The sequence below is a fragment of the Scyliorhinus canicula genome, chromosome 11 (genome assembly GCF_902713615.1).
Source record: "Scyliorhinus canicula chromosome 11, sScyCan1.1, whole genome shotgun sequence".
Lineage (NCBI taxonomy): Eukaryota > Metazoa > Chordata > Chondrichthyes > Carcharhiniformes > Scyliorhinidae > Scyliorhinus > Scyliorhinus canicula.
This window is the reverse complement of record NC_052156.1, coordinates 136,246,096-136,263,725: the sequence shown is the minus strand read 5'-3', so window position 1 is coordinate 136,263,725 and position 17,630 is coordinate 136,246,096. Positions and strand designations below refer to the sequence as shown.

Here is a 17,630-nt window from a genome sequence, read left to right as displayed (position 1 = left end):
TAGATATAGATATAGAACAGTACAGCACAGAACAGGCCCTTCGGCCCTCGATGTTGTGCCGAGCCACGATCACCCTACTCAAACCCACGTAACCACCCTATACCCGTAACCCAATAACCCCCCCTTAACCTTACTTTATTAGGACACTACGGGCAATTTAGCATGGCCAATCCACCTAACCCGCACATCTTTGGACTGTGGGAGGAAACCGGAGCACCCGGAGGAAACCCACGCACACACGGGGAGGACGTGCAGACTCCGCACAGACAGTGACCCAGCCGGGAATCGAACCTGGGACCCTGGAGCTGTGAAGCATTTATGCTAACCACCATGCTACCGTGCTGCCCAAAAATTAGTGAAGAGGTCCGACATGCAAGAAGGGTTATAATAAAGATAGCTTGGTGTACCTACTTGTTTTTGGTAGGGTGCAATGACCCCAATCTCAGAAAGCTGTACTGGATTTGTGTAGTGTTTTGCCAGGAGACAGCAATAACGCATGACTTGAACTGCTTCTTTCGGGTTGAACCATGACGGATTGCTACCTTCCCTCATTTCATTTCCCTGAAATTTTAGCAATTTATTTCCATTAACAGTGATTATAAAAGTCAAATCAGATTTGACATGAGAATGAAACATTGTACAGCTTTTCCTGTCGATGCTTCTCGCAATCATTTACCGGTCGAGTCACAATTTGTAAAAAATGTTTGAAAGTATAATAATGATAAAAATGTTTGAAAGTATAACAACAATAATCGCTTACTGTCACAAGTAGGCTTCAATGAAGTTAAAGCCCCTAAAGTGAAAAGACCCTAGTCTCCACATTCCGGTGCCTGTTCGGGGAGGCCGGGACGGGAATTGAACCCGCAATGCTGGCCTTGTTCTGCATTACAAATCAGCTGTTTAGCCCACTGTGCTAAATCAGCCCCAGTAAATGCACATGGTGCACCATGTGTCAAAGAGATGCAATTCACCTTTATCCAGAGGAGTTTATTTTTTTCTTGTGTCATTCCATTCAGGGTAAATATGTTGGATTTCACAACACAAGTGCCAATTACAAGGTATATGAATGACTAATTTCCCACACACAATTTCATAGAATCAAAAATAGAATCAAAAATGGTCCCAGCACAGGTGGAGGCTATTCATGGAAACATAGAAAATAGGGAGCAGGCCATTCAGCCCATCCACCTTGCTCCATCATTCAGCCATGATCGTGGCTGATCATCCAACTCCATAACATCTTTCCCCCACATATCCTTTGATCCCTTTGGCCACAAGAGCTATATCTAACTCGTTCACTAAAACATACAACGTTTTGGCCTCAACTGCTTTTTGCGGTAGTAAATTCCACAGATGCATCACTTTCTGGGTGAAGAAATTTCTCCTCATCTCAGTCCCAAATGGTTCACCCTGTATCCTTAGACTGTGACCCCTGGGGCGGAATTCTCCGACCCCCCCCCGCAGAGTCGGGGAATCACCTGGGGCCTTCATAAATCCCGCGCTTGCCGTGGCCGGAATTCTCTGTCACCCGGGAATCGGCGGGGGTGGGAATCACGCCGCACTGGTCGGCGGGCCACCCGCGACGATTCTCCGGCCCGCGATGGGCCAAAGTCCCGCCGCTGTCAGGCCACTCCTGCCGACGTGGTTTAAACTACCTCTGGTGCCAGCGGGAGCAGGCGGCGCGAGCGGGCCCCGGGGTCCTTAGGGGGGGGGGGGGGCACGGGGCGATCTGACCCCGGTGGGGTGCCCCCACGGTGGCCTGGCCCGCGAATGAGGCCCACCGATTGGAGGGCGGCTCTGTGCCATGGGGGCACTCTTTTTCTTCCGCCACCGCCACAGCCTCCACCATGGCGGAGGCAGAAGAGACCCCCTCCACCGCGCATGCGCTGGGGTGATGTCAGTGGCTGCTGACACACGCCAACTGGCGAAGGTCTTTCGGCCAGCCACAACGTCGGTCGGCAGGACGCCAAAGGCTGTTGGCGCCAGTCGGCGGAGCGGGAGCCACTCCGGTACGCCGGGACCCCCGCCCCGCCGGGGGGGGAGAATCCCGGCCCTGATTCTGGACTCACCACCATCGGGGACGTCCTTCCTGCATCTACCCTGTCTAGTCCTGTTAGAATTTTGTAGCTTTCTAGGAGATCACCCGCACCCTCCATTTTTATAAACTCCAGCGGATATATTCCTAGCTGACGCAATCTCTCCAAATAAGTCAGTCCCGCCATCCCAGGAATCTGTCTGGTAAACCTTCGCTTCACACACTCTATAGCAAGAACATCCTTCCTCAGATAGGAGACAAAACTGTACACAATATTCCAGGTGTGGTCTCACCAAGGCCCTGTATAATTGCAGCAAGACACTGCATCACAGCCTGGTATGGCAACTGCTCGGCCCAAGGCCGCAAGAAACTTCAGCCAGTCATGAGTCGTGAACACCGGCTAGTCCATTACACAAACCCGCCTCCCATCCATTGACTATCTACACCTCCCGCTGCCTTGGGAAAGCAGGCAACATAATCAAAGACCCCTCCCACCCGGCTTACTCACTATTCCGACTTCTTCCATCGGGCAGGAGATACAAAAGTCTGAGAACACACACAAACAGATTCAAAAACAGCTTCTTCCCCGTTGTTACCAGACTCCTAAACGACCCTCTTGTGGACTGACCTTTTTAATACTACACCCTGTACGCTTCACTTGATGTCGGTGTCTATGTATTTACATAGTGTACCTTGCGTTGCCCTATTATGGATTTTTGGTTCATGTACTAAATGATCTGTTCAAGCTGCTTGCAGAAAATTACTTTGCACTGTACCTTGGTACACGTGACAATAAACAAATCCAATCCAATTCCTGCTCCTGTGCTCAAATCCTCTCGCTATGAAGGGCAAAATATAATTTGCCTTCATTACCGCCTGCTGAACCTGCATGCTTACCTTTAGTGACTGGTGTACGAGGACACCCAAGTCTTGTTGCACATTCTTCTCTCTCAACCTAAAGCTATTCAGATAATAATGTGCCTTCCTGCTTTTGCTACCAAAGTGGATAACCTCACATTTATCCACATCTGTCATACATTTTGCCCATTTGCCCAATTTCTCCCCATCAACTCTATCGAGACCCCATGATTTTGAACAGTTCTATCAAATGTCCTCTCCATTTTCTCTAAGGAGAATAACTCCAGCTTCTCCAATTTATCCACATAATGGAAGTTCCTCATCTCCGGAACATTCTCATAATCTTTTGAGTACCCCCAAATTGGACACAGTGATCCAGGCAGAACCAGTATTTTTTTAAAATAAAATTTGTCAAAGCTTCTTTGCTTTTGTAGTCTATCCCTCTGTTCACAAAGCCCTAAATCCCAAATGCCTTTTATCCACTTTCTCAACCCAACCTGGAACATTCAAAGATTTGTGCACTTATTCCTCGCTCACTTCACTCTTCCTCGCAAAATGCATCAATTTATAACTTCTCTGTACTGAATGTTGCCTGTCACATGTTCGACTCCGCCATTAGTCTATAGCCTCTTGGATGTCTATCACTATCCTCTTCTTAATTCACAATACCTCCAAGCTTTACATCTGCAAATTTTGAAATTGTGCCCTGTACAACCAGGTTAGGGTGATTAATATACATCCAGAATATCAGTGGTCTCTAGTACTGACCCCCGAGGAACCCTGGACCTATCCAAAGGGGTACACTACCTCTCCAAATACCTCCAGCAGAGGTCTCAACGGCCTAAAGGTCACAAGTTGTGTTCCGGACCTAGCACTAACAGAAATTGGGTTCGTATGAAGACAGCTGAACTGTTCAATGTGCCGCTGCCTCCATGAACCACATAACTCTGCTAATTATAACTGCCAACTATAACTCTGCCCTCCCCCTCCCCCACCGCCCCTATGCCCCTGCGGAAAGGGTGGGTACTGGGTTCAGGGGCAGGACTTCCAGAATTGGGGTTCTGGAGCCATTTTGGCTATGCCTGAGACCCTGCGAAAATTCATCCTTTAACTAGATGTTAAAGATCCTATGGTTTTATCTCAAGACCATCATCACTCTCCCTGTATCCTGGCAAAACAACTGTCTCACAACAAACACCATTAAAAAGAGATTAGCTTCAGTCCAACAGAAGCACGATTCATCAATTATCAAATACCACATACTGTATTCAGTGGTTTCTGTTTAAAAACCCAATTACAGCAAGGAAAACAGCATTATTTTTAATAAAAAGTAAATGTTATAGTAAAACCACTCTGGGACACAAAAGTTCTCATTCCAAACAAATCCACTGAAATTAAAATCATGCAATCTAAAATACCGAGTTACGAACTGAAGACTCTAGAAACGTACACATACCCTCAATCCATGAAAAATTATTGGAAAGCCTTTTCTGGGCAATTTTTCCCAGTTACAAAACTTGCTGACCACAGCCTGATCAGAAGACATCTTTAGTTCCTGATGATAGAACAGTCTAGCGGGCAGGTCAAGTAAAGATGAATGTGAACGATAGTTATTCACCAGTTTTGTCACCTATAAAGAGAGGGAGGGAGGAGGGGGTTAAATATTAGTCATACACCTGAAAACTATATATTTATAGTACCCTGTGCAGCCACCTGACTTTCCCCAACTATATTATTTCCTATTTAGTGCTCCTGTAAATTATCTTGAACAAAATTAAAACCAATCTAAAGACTAGCATTACTTTGCTGAAAGCCGTACAATAAGATAGAATTCAAAGTTCTGGCCTATGGGATTGACTAGAGCAGCACGGTAGCATAGTGGTGAGCACAAATGCTTCACAGCTCCAGGGTCCCAGGTTCGATTCCCGGCTTGGGTCACTGTCCGTGTGGAGTCTGCCCGTTCTCCCCGTGTGCGTGTGGGTTTCCTCCGGGTGCTCCGGTTTCCTCCCACAGTCCAAAGATGTGTAGGTTAGGTGGATTGGCCATGCTAAATTGCCCTTAGGGTCCAAATTGCCCTTCGTGTTAGGTGGGGTTACTGGGTTGTGGGGATAGGGTGCAGGTATGGGCTTGGGTAGGGTGCTCTGTCCAAGAGCCGGTGCAGACTCGATGGGCCTCCTTCTGCACTGGAAATTCTATGACTAGTTTGGCTAAAGACATTAGCAGATTCCTGTGCAAATATAAATGACATGATCTGCAAATGATTTCATTGGAATTCACAGGTTCTTAGAACCTGATGATCTCGGGTCCATTTTTTAATAATAACTCTTGCCTTTGCCTTGCGCTTGGTTTGGCCGAGGCTTTATCCTCCTGAAAGATACATGGTATGACAGTAAGTATTAGAAAGTGGGTGATTACTCGACAATTACAAGAAGAAAGCGAGAAATATAACACTAGAAATTAACTATATCATTCATTGCGCATTTCATGGCCAAATGATTCTGGCCTCCACTTGTCTGATAAATACCTGCAGGATGGTGTCACTGAAGTGGGAAGCCCAGACATGGTGTAACATCTGCCTTGATCCTGGGTAGCCCCAAGTAATAATAATCTTTATTATTGTCACAAGTAGGCTAACATTAACACTGAAAATCCCCTAGTCGCCACACTCCGGCGCCAATTCGGGTGCACGGGGGAAGAATTCAGAATGTCCAATTCACCTAACAACCACGTATTTTGGGAATTGTGGGAGGAAGCCCACGCAGACACGGGGAGAACGTGCAGACTCCTCACAACAGTGACCAAGCTGGGAATCGAACCCGGGCCCCTGGTGCTGTGAAGCAATAGTGCTATCCACTGTGTTACTGTGCCCGCCCGTGAGTATTGATTAGCTTACAATGCATCAGCGCAGCTTCGCTTTCTTAAAGATGGGCTTTTTAAAAGAGAAGGCAGCACATGCTTTGTCCAGAACGTGCAGATCCACAACAGTGCGATAGACAGCTGTGGGAGCGTGGGATCTACCTTGGATCATGCTGCACAAACACGGGAATGAGGTGGATGTACAACTTTATGTGCTGCCCATCTCTTTTTTTAATAAATTTAAAGTAACCAATTATTTTTTTCAATTAAGGAGCAATTTAGAGTGGCCTATCCACCTAACCTGCACATCTTTGGGTTGTGGGGGGTGAAACCCACGCAGACATGGGGAGAATGTGCAAACACCACACGGACAGTGACTCAGGGCCAGGATTCGAACCCGGATCCTCAGCGCCGCAGTCCCAGTGCTAACCACTGCGCCACATGCCGCCCTTCATCTCTTTAAGAATTAGAGCAGGCAGGCCCAGCAAGCACACCACACCCAATAACCAGGGCATCCAATTTACAGCCCAATCTGTTCAAACTTACCATGGGAGGTCTAACTGTGTACTATATATTCTGATTGTGACATGTGTTTACCCCAGAGTGTAATCCAACCTATGCACTGTCATTTTGTTATTCCAATCATTAATCAATGAAAGTGTGTTTGCAAGTCAAATTTTGTACAAGTAGCTTTCAGTTACCTTAATGCCACACAGTGATTCCACATTTCATAGAACAATGCAGTTGATATCTTGAAGCCCACTTTCTTTTTTACAATTTTCTTTTCATCCCTCTGAATATCCCTGTAATTTGCTTGTGAGCAAATCAAACTAAATAAATTTGAAACTCTGCCAAAAGCTGCCCTTAAATATAGTGTTCCGCAGAAAGGAAAATGACCCTCACCTATCAGAGTTAGCTACCTCAACCGGAGATCTCAACCCTCTTTATACCAGAACAGCAAGATTATCTAGGTCAGGGTTTTTCAAACACAGCGCCGCGACCAGCAGGTGGGTCGTGGGCGGGTGTCGTTCCCGATCACGGGAGAAGCGCCCAACAGCCGCAACTGGTTTTTTCATTTGAGGATGCTGGCCGTGACCAGCCTTTAAATACAAATGATGGCCTCTTCCCGCCAGAAGCGGTGGCAAAGAGCAAGTCACGTGCCCAGCACGCACACCGACGTCAAGCATCCTGTGCGTCCGTGCTTTGGGGGCAAAATCACGGAGATGAAATTCCTCCAATTTGTAACTGCCAGCAACCAAGCAACAGGACTGTGTGAAGAACTGAAAATTGATCATTTTGTAATAAGGAAGAGAGGGCCAGAGACACAAATACGCCCAGGATCTCACAACTGAATCTACTGGAGAGAGCTACTGAGCAGAGCCCACGACTGAACAAAGCGGTGCTGGTGTGAGCTATATGCAGAGCTCCAGGGTCTCGAGTGAACAACTCATCAAGAAGAAACTGAAATCGGGAACAAAGTAATATAAAGATGATTTCTTGAGGCGTGGCTTTGTTAATTGTGCCAATGCAAATCAGGATGTGAAGCCCATGAGTGTTATATGCAGGGTAGTACTGGCAAATTAAAGTTTATAATCCTCAAAATCTAAATGCATTTGAAGACTAAGCATGGCGATTTCTAGGTCAAACCTCTAAATGCGGTGAGAATTTAAATCGTCAGCTGAAGTCCTTAGCAGAAATGTAACACCGAATGATAAAGCAGTGTGAACGTGAGGACCAAGCAGGCCCACCTGTCACATTAAAGGTAAGTAGTAATGGAGTGCGTGAAGGTCAGTGGGCGTGGGTCACGAAGGTTGGCCTGTTGGTAAAAGTGGGTCCTGAGAGGGCTGGAGCTTCCAGCGATGTCATTGCCAAAACACAGGACACGCGGCAATGTCCTGCTCACTATCCAACCAGCAGCAACCAGCAGCCCCCAAATGATCAATGCCTTTCTTTGTGGTGTCTCACCAATTACAGATTAATGGCCTGACTCCACTGCTGTATCACCACTTTGGTACTGCAGTGACTATTTTGCTGAATCATGAAAATTGAACTATAAATACATTCTTAATACTTCAAATAATTAGTCGGCACCCTAACTGAAAACATAGCCTATACTCCTCTATTGAAAGTGAATAAACAGAATCAAGATCAAAATCAACACGTTCCATTCATTTCACGTTATCTGGCTTTAGTTGTTGGCGGTCCTGGCCAAGAGCTCCTTCTAATCTACACTCTCATAACATTTTTCCAAAACGCAGTAGTTGATCTTTTGTATGCATTGATATTAGTTCAATGTTAACAGACAAATAAAGCTCCAAAAGCCTGTCAAATTATATTAACCAAGACATGAACATGGAGCAGCTGCACAAAATGACAGAAATACAAACCAGCCATCTTATATTGTGTGCATACATGGATGAGATGGAAGGGGTAAAACATGACCACCGTATTTGGCTGCTGCAAAGAAGGACTAAACTCACCAAAAGAGGATTGTACGATCCAAATGTACCAAACGTTTCATCTCTAGAGTACGAAGGCCGTGTCATTAATCGTTCCAGAAGTGAGACAGACAGGCCATAAGCTGTAGAAATTCTAGACTTTATTATCGGCCCCAACTGCATTGGGTCTCCGGCAAGCACAATCTGTAGGTTTGATAATAAACAACCGCATTGGGTCGATTATGCTGAAAATTACAGAAGCCTTCGCTCATTTATTCATTACTTTCAATCACTTCATAGATTTCATGGAATTTACAGTGCAGAAGGGGGCCATTTGGCCCATCGAGTCTGCACCAGCTCTTGGAATGAGCACTCTACCCAGCCCCACACCTCCACTCTATCCTCATAATCCAGTAACCCCACCCAACACTAAGGGCAATTTTGGACACGAAGGGCAATTTAGCAAGTCCAATCCACTTAACCTGCACATCTTTGGACTGTGGGAGGAAACCGGAGCACCTGGAGGAAACCCACGCACACGGGGAGAACGTGCAGACTCCAAACAGTCGGTGACCCAAGCCGGGAATCGAACCTGGGACCCTGGAGCTGTGAGGGAATTGTGCTAACCATTATGCTACCGTGCTGCCCTTGGGAGAGAAATTTCAAACTATCAGAATCCCCTCAGTGCGACCTTCTTTCGCATCCTCACATTCATCTCCAGCCCCACATTAAATGACAGCTTAAAAATACAAGATATCCACAATGCACAAGCTGGTAGCATACATAATATACATGTGTAGTGCTTGTTCACAAAGGGGTCACTCTATCCCAAAAATGTTTCATGAACATAAAATGAGAAGTGCTGAAACCAAACAAGAACACCTTAACATGGTTTGGTCAAAGAAAATCAAATACCAATTTTATATACTTTATACAAATAAAATCAAATACAATTAAATCAGCAGGAAAAGACTAAAATACTACAAGACTATGGGTGAACAAAGTAAACTGCCCCGAACCTTGTTTAAAAGAGGCAGGGACGAGGAGAAGGGAGAGGGGAAGAAACATAAAAACTAATTTGTGAGATTGATGAATGATTCTTTAAATAGCAGCCACATCAACACTTATTTGTCATTCTTGGCAATTAGCCCACTCAAAACTCTGAATAGCTTGGAAAATATTATGAAGTAATTTTATTAATTTTAATACAGCAATCCATCAAAAACACCATGACTCTTATATAGGAACAGCAGTCGGCCATTTCGCCCCTTGAGCCGTGTCTGCTATTCAACAAGATCCCGGTTGAACTGCAAACTAGTCACTTTCCTGCCTTTACCCCATACCCCTTGATACCTTTAGATAATTAAAAAAAAACGATCAATTACAAATATAGAATTTACAATTGATCTAGCATCAATTGCTGTTTGCGGAATAAAATTCCAAAATTATACAATCCCTTGCATGCAGAAGTGATCCATAATGTCACTCCTGAAAGGTGTGGCTCTAACTGTAAAGCTATGCCTTCTGGCATAAATAGTTTCTCTATACTTGAAAGTTTTGATCAAATCGTCCAGTATTCTTCCAAATTCCAGACCTACAATTGAGGTGGTTAGTCAGCACGGGTTTGAAGGAGAAATCATATTTAATCAATTTATTGGAGCTCTTTGATGGGGAAAACATAGGCTGTGGATAAAGGGGAGCCTGTAGATGTACTGTATTTAGATTTTCATAATGCATTTGATAAGATGCCACAAAGATTATTGTGGAAAATAAAAGTTCATGGTGCAGGAAGTAACATATTAGCAAGGATAAAAGATTGGCTGGCAGAAAACCTAGTGTGTGCATAAAAGCGTTTTTTCTGATTGGCAGGATGTGACATAAAGCATAAAAATAGAAGCAGGAGTAGGCCATTCAGCCCTTCGAGCCTGCTACGCCATTCAATATCATGGCTGATCTTCTAATTCAGCAACCTGTTCCCGCTCTTCCCTCCCCACCCCCCCCCATATCCTTTGATCCCTTCAGCCCCAAAAGCTATATCTAACTCCTTCTTGAAAACACACAATGTTTTGGCCTCAACTGCTCGCTGTGGTACCGGGTTCCACAGGATTACCACTCTCTGGGTGAAGTAATTTTTCATCATCTCAATCCTAAAACGTTTACCCTGCATGCTTAGACTATGATCCCTGGTTCTGGACTCCCCCATTGGGAATATCCTTCTGTAAATTTCCCTATCCTGTCTAGTCCTGTTAAGAATTTAATAGGCGAGATACCCCACCATTCATGCAACCTCCAGCAAATATAATCCTAACCGACTCAATCTTTCCTCAATAGTCCGTCCCGCTATCACAGGAATCAGTCTGGTAAACCTTTGCTGCACTCCCTCTAAGAGCACACAGTGGTTAGCACTGCTGCCTCAGTGCCAGGGACCTGGGTTCAATTCCAGTCTTGGGTCATTGTCTGTGTGGGGTTGGTAGGTTCTTCCCATTTCTGGGTGGGTTTCTTCCGGGTGCTCCAGTTTCCTCACATGGTCCAAAGATGTGGAGGTTAGATGGTTTGGCCATGCTAAATTGTCCCTTAGTGTCCAAAAGGTTAGATGGGGTTAATGGGTTGTGGGGATGGGGTGGGGGCATGGCCTGAATAGCGTGCTCTTTCAGAGGGTCGGTCCAGATACATTTGGCCGAGTGGCTTCCTTCTGCACAGTGATGATTCCATGATCCTTCCTCAGATAAGGAGACCAAAACTGTACACAATATTCCAGGTGTGGTCTCACAAAGGCGCTGTATAATTGCAACAAGACGTCCCTGCTCCTGTACTTGAATCCTCTTGCAATGAAGGCCAGCATACCATTTGCCTTCTTTACCATCTGCTGCACCTGCATGATGACCGTTAGTGACTGGTGTACGAGGACACCCAGGTCTCGTTGCACATTCCCCCCCTCTCAATTTATAGCTAGACAATAATCTACCTTCCTGTTTTTGCTATCAATGTAGATAACCTCAGATTCATCCACAATATACTACATCTGCCATGCATTTGCCCACTCACTCAGCTTGTCCAACTCACTGAAGCATCTCTACATCCTCCTCACAGCTTACCCTTCCACCCAGCTTTGTATCATTTGCAAATTTGAAGATATTACATTTAGCTTTCTCTTCAAAATCATTAATACATATTGTGAGTAGCTGGGGCCGAGCACTGATTCCTGCGATCCCCCACTCGTCACTGCCTGCCATTCAGAAAAAGACCAGTTTATTCCTACTCTCTGCAACCGACCTACCAACCAGTTTCTATCCATCTCAAAATACTACCCTCCAATCCCATGGCACTTTAATTTTTACATGCTAATTTCTTATGTGAGACTGTCAAAAGCCGCCTGAAAGTCCAAATAAACCACATCCACTTACTCCCCCTCATCAACTCTACTAATTACATCTTCGAAGAATTCCAGTAGATTTGTCAAGCTTGATTTCCCATTCCTCAATCCATGCTGACTCTGAATGATTCAGCCACTGTTTTCCAAATGCTCAGCTATAAAATCTTTCAGAATGGACTCTAGCGAGTCCATTATAATAGAGCCCACTACCGAGTCTGTAGTTCCCCGTTTCCCCTCTACCTCCCTTTTTAAAATAGTAGGATTACATTAGCTATCTTCCAATCTGTAGGAACTGTTCCATAGAATCTGGGAAAAGGACCACCAATTCAACCACTATTTCTAGGGCTAGTTCCTTAAGTACTCTGGGATGTAGATTATCAGGCCCTGGGGATTTATTTGCCTTTAGTCCCATTAATTTCCCGAACAGCATTTTTCTACTAATACTGACTTACTTCAGTTCCTCCCTTTCACTGAACCCTGTGTTCTCCAACATTTCAAGTATATTATTTGTGTCCTCCATTGTGAAGACAGAACCAAAGTTTTTAGTTGATCAGCATTTCTTTGTTCCCTATTATAATTTCCATGTTTCTGACTATGTGGGACCTACATTTGCCTTCACCAATGTTTTTCTCTTCGTATACTTCTAGAAATCTTTACAGTCAGTGTTTATGTTCCCTGCAACCTTACTCTCATACTCTATTTTCCTTTTCTTAATCAATCCCTTGGTCCTCCCTCCTTTGCTGAATTCTAAACTGTTCCCAATCCTCATGTCTGTTTTATTCCTGGCCAATATGCATGCCTCGTTGTAGGATCTAATACTATTACTAATTTCCCTTGTAAGCCATTGTTTGGCCACCTTTCCTGTTATATTTGTGTGCCAGACAGGAATAAACAATTGTTGCAGTTCACCCACGTGCTCTTTGAATGTCAAGATCTTATTTGATAGTGGATACAAACCTAAACTCTCTAACCCTTTCTCGTAATACAACCCGTCCATTCCGGGTATTAATCTAGTAAACATACTCTTAACAGCTTCTAATGCCTTTCCTTAAAGGAGACCAATATTGTACACACTACTCCAGATGTGGTCTCACCAATGCCCTGTACAACTGAAGATTACTTTTGTAATAATTTCGTGGCAATAAACAATAACATTCTCTTAGTATTCCCGATTACTTGCTGTATCCATATAGCAGCCTTTTGCGATTCATGCTCCAGGACACCTAGATTGCCCTGTCTCAGAGCTCTGCAATCTTTCACCATTTAGGTAATAGGCTTCTTTTTTATTCTTCCTGCTAAAATGGACAATATCGCATTTGCTCACATTACACCATTTGCCAGAATTTTGCCCACCCACTTAACCCAAGTCCCTTTTTGACCTCCTGACGTCCTCGTCACAATTTACCTTCCTACATAGATTTGTATCATCAGCAATTCTAGCAACCATATTGATTCCTTCATCCCAGTCATTTATATAAATTATAAAAAGTTGAGGGCCAGCGTTGATCTTCATAGATATCATAGAATTTACAGTGCAGAAGGAGGCCATTGGAAAGAGCACCCTACCCAAGGTCAACACCTCCACCTTATCCCCATCACCCAGTAACCGCACCCAACACTAAGGGCAATTTTGGACACCAAGGGCAATTTAGCATGGCCAATCCACCTAACCTGCACATCTTTGGACTGTGGGAGGAAACCGGAACACCCGGAGGAAACTCACGTACACACGGGGAGGATGTGCAGACTCCGCACAGACAGTGACCCAAGCCGGAATCGAACATGGGACTCTGGAGCTGTGAAGCAATTGTGCTATCCACAAGGCTACTGTACTGCCCTTCTCTGTGGCACACCACTCATCGCCTCTTGCCAACCAGAAATCTAGCCAATTATGTCAACTCGGTTTCCTGTTGGATAGACAATCTGCACTCCATGCCAATATGTTACCCCTATACCATGAGCTTTTAATTTTTTGCAATAACATTTGATGTGGCACCTTATCAAATGCCTTCTGGGCATTACTTAAATGGCTGCAGAATTCCGAGGTTCTGAGTGAAGGATTTAGGTGTTTTTTGTGCTTAGGGTACAAAATGTGATCACGCAGGTACAGCATGTAATCAAGATGGCTAATGGATTGCTATCCTTCATTATGAGAGGAATTGAACAAAAAACTAAGGAGATTATGCTTCTATAGACAGGGCACCGGTGAGTCTGCATTTTGAATACTGCATGCCGTTTTGGTCTCTTAGTTAAGGAAGGAGGCAAATGCATTGGAGGCGATTCACAGGAGGTTTACTGGATTGAAACCTGGATTGAGTGAGTTGTCGTAAGAGGATGGGTTGGACAGACTGGACTCGTTTCCACTGGAGTTTGGACGGGTGAGCGGTGACTTGATTGTATATCAGATCCTGAATGGTCCTGATAAGGCGGACATGGAAAGGATGTTTCATAGCGTGGGTGAGTCTCAAACTCAAGCTATTTGGCACTTTTAAAATTGGGATTGCCTTTTTAGGACAGAGATGAGGAGATGTTTTTTCCTGAGGGTTGCGAGAGTTTGGAACTCTGTGCCGCAGAATTTGATGGAAGTGGGATCATGAATATTTCTAAGGCGTAAGTAAATTGATTCCCTTGCCTAACAAGAATCTATGGTTATCGGGGGTAGATGGGAATGTGGAATTTGAAACAAACAGATCAGCTATGATTGAATGGCAGAGCAGTTTGAGGGGCAATCCCGGGGGGCTTATTTTTGCTCCTACTTCATACGTTCATATGTGTATCTGTAATTCTAGTTTGTGCAATCACTCATTATAATAATAATAATCTTCATTGTCACAAGTAGGCTTTGATCAACACTGCAATGAAGTTAGTGTGAAAATCCCCTAGTCGCCACACTCTGGCTCTGTTCGGGTACACTGAGGGAGAATTCAAAATGTCCAATTCACCTAACAGCATGTCTTTCAAGACCTGTGGGAGGAAACCGGAGCACCCGGAGGAAACCCACGCAGACACGGAGAGAACGTGCAGATTCCGCACAGAGTGACCCAAGCCGGGAATTGAACCTGGTACCCTGGCACTGTGAAGCAACAGTGCTAACCACTGTGCTACCATGTCGCCCATTATTTGCCCGTTAGGAGTCCAGGTATTCGAGCTTCTGGCAGAGCAAATGATCCACATAAAGTAGACATCTTTTCAGCAGCACCCAAGAACACAATTCCCATGTGGAGATGTAGCTAGGTTAAGGAAATACTCACATTATGAGCTCAAGGGCGAACATGCTAATTACTCAAAACAATCCAAATCAAATCTCATGTTGTACCTGTCCATCCTCCTCGGATACGAGCAGCAGAGGAATGAGACATTCAGGTTCGCTAGCTTGGCCAGCTTCATCAACAAACACGTGACTAAAGTGTCCGGGCCTTTGATTAGAGAAAACAAAAGTGGATAATTACAGGTTTCTAATTTTGAAGGAGAAATTCTACTTTCTTTTCACCAATCTTCTGAAACAAAATAAAGATTCTAAACTGAACCTAGCTTCCCCAGATCATTCGAGCTATTTGGCATTATAAAGCTGGCATTAGTAGCTCTGGTAAGTTCCGCTGGTTCTCATAACTCTCCTCAATCACACGTCTTCAGAGATAGCCATCTGTGACATCTTTCATCGAAAGAATGCTCTTAAATGTCGGAGGCTGCTACAATGCCTTTGGCTTCAGATTCTTCATCACTCAATGCTAGTAGGGTTGTTTTTACATAGAATTTACAGTCCAGAAGGAGGCCATTCCGCCCATCGAGTCTGCACCGGCTCTTGGAAAGAGCACCCTACCCAAGGTCAACACCTCCACCCTATCCCCATAACTCAGTAACCCCACCCAACACTAAGGGCAATTTTGGACACTAAGGACAATTTATCATGGCCAATCCACCTAACCCGTACATCTTTGGACTGTGGGAGGAAACCGGAGCACCCGGAGGAAACCCACGCACACACGGGGAGGATGTGCAGACTCCACACAGACAGTGACCCAAGCTGGAATCGAACCAGGGACCCTGAAGCTGTGAAGCGATTGTGCTATCCACAATGCTATCGTGCTGCCCTTTGGGCCCATGCAGTCCCAAGATCTGCCCCATGCTTTGTTGTGTGCAATACTAGATATTGGATATTTTCAACATAAGCTTGGGATTCAGCAATGCATCTACGTTAATACTTCACACAGGCACCAATTTATAAAACTTCCTTCTCGATTCGATTCCTCTCAATAACATGGCGGGAGCGCGATGATGAAGGAGCTGCACTCCAAAAACTAGCGGATTCCAAATAAACCTGTTGGACTTTAACCTGGTTGTTGTAAGACCTTCTTACTGTACATATCTTTAAGATATGGGAGAGTGTCATGGATAGAGATCAAGGAAAGGAGTGGAAATCCATTAAGATCAGTTCAGGGCACCACCGATGTTATTTTAATTCTGAAACAAGCAATGGAGAAACATTGGGAAGGCCAATGCAACATGAAGATTCCATTCATTGACCCAGTTTGTGGCCAGGTGCTTAAGGAAGAGATCTGAAAAAATGCTAGAATTTGTGGGGTCCCCGAGATGTGCATATGACTATTAAAGGACATGTATAAAGAGTGTCAGTACGAAGCAATGTGGGGAGAGTCAGAGTTTTGAAGCCAGAGTTGAACTAGATCAAGAATCAGCATGGAGCCCCTTTATTTCCATGATTATTTTAACTAAGCAAGTAAGATGGGAAGTAACATGGTGAATGATGTTTGCAGGTGGCGATGGTGAGAGTATATCTGGAAAACTGGAGAAAAACACAAAGACAAAAAGTAATGACGATCAGTAGATCAAGACCCAGTTTATGTAATAGAACGATATTGCCCAAACAGAAAGGAAGAGTCGAAGAGGCAACTGTGAGATCGGCCTCGGTATATGGTGCAGAACTTGGGCAGCATGAGGAAGACGGAATGCTGGTGAGATATGGATGCTGCAATGGATGCGTGGAATAACAAGAAAAGAGAAAATCACGAACCAGCACACCGGGGGGGGGGGGGGGGGGGGGGTCAGTGAAGATCGCGGGAGCACTGACGACAGCCTCTGAGAAGAGGGTGAAATGGTAGAGTCGTGTGTTGTGGAAAGACAAAATGTGAGGTGAAGGAACACACGCAAGCGCACCCACCTGGAGTAGAAAACGCACTGCAGAAATAAATTATTACATGTGCAATGGCCAAGTTTTTTTTATTTTAAAAAAAATGTTCCCAAGGAGTCAAGTTTCTAAGTGCAGATAATCAATTTGTCTTTTCAATTGCCAGTGAACTGCAAACATGACACCCTTGTCCAAAATGTTTGCATGGATAAGCCCAGCAATTACAGACAAGTCAGTTTAAGCTCAGTGGAGGGACGCTTCTGGAAGCAATTATTTGGGATAAAATTAACAATCGCATGGACAAATGTGGGTCGATTGGGAAGAACCAGCATGGATTTCGTGAGGTGAAATCTTGCTTAACAAACTTTCTGGAGTGTTTTGAAGCCGTTAACAGAGGATTGATCAGGGTAGTGCTGTTGATGTGGTGCCTTGGACATGGACATCCAAAAGGCATTCGATAGAGTGCCGCACAACAAACATGTGAGAAAGCTTGTGGAATAAATATGGATACAATTGGCTCAGTAATAGGAAACAGTGAGTAATTGTGAATGGATATGTTTACGATTGGAGAAAGGTTTGTTGTGGTGTTCCCCAGGAGTCAGTATTGGGACCCTTGCTTTTCTGGATTTATTAACGATGTAGATCTTGGTGTGCCGGGGACAATTTCAAAGTTTACAGATGATACAAACTTTGGAAGCATTTTAATCTGCGAGGGGGACAGTGCAGAACTTCAAAAGGGCATTGACAAGTTAGTGGAATGGCCAGAAAGAAGTTTAATGTGGACAAGTGTGATGCAAGTCATTCTGGTAGGAAGAACATGGAGAGACAATATAAAATAAGGCGTACAACTAAAAGGTGCACGAGAGCAGAGAGACCTGTGTTTATGTGCAAGTCATTGAAGATGGCAGGGCAGGTGGAGAAAGCAGT

General features: G+C 44.6%; 1 protein-coding gene across 5 annotated transcripts in view; it reads right to left on the bottom strand.

Moving 5' to 3' along the window:
• Positions 1-17,630, bottom strand: part of mov10l1 (Mov10 like RISC complex RNA helicase 1) — a 117,296-nt gene that overhangs the window by 15,193 nt on the left and 84,473 nt on the right. For all 5 annotated transcript variants that reach the window (XM_038811427.1, XM_038811429.1, XM_038811428.1 and 2 more), the window contains exons 20-23: positions 14,877-14,976; positions 8,230-8,391; positions 4,350-4,523; positions 412-561 (exon numbers count right to left, since the gene is read on the bottom strand). In XM_038811427.1, the coding sequence (XP_038667355.1) occupies positions 412-561; positions 4,350-4,523; positions 8,230-8,391; positions 14,877-14,976 (586 nt within the window). The remainder of the gene's footprint in view (positions 1-411; positions 562-4,349; positions 4,524-8,229; positions 8,392-14,876; positions 14,977-17,630) is intronic.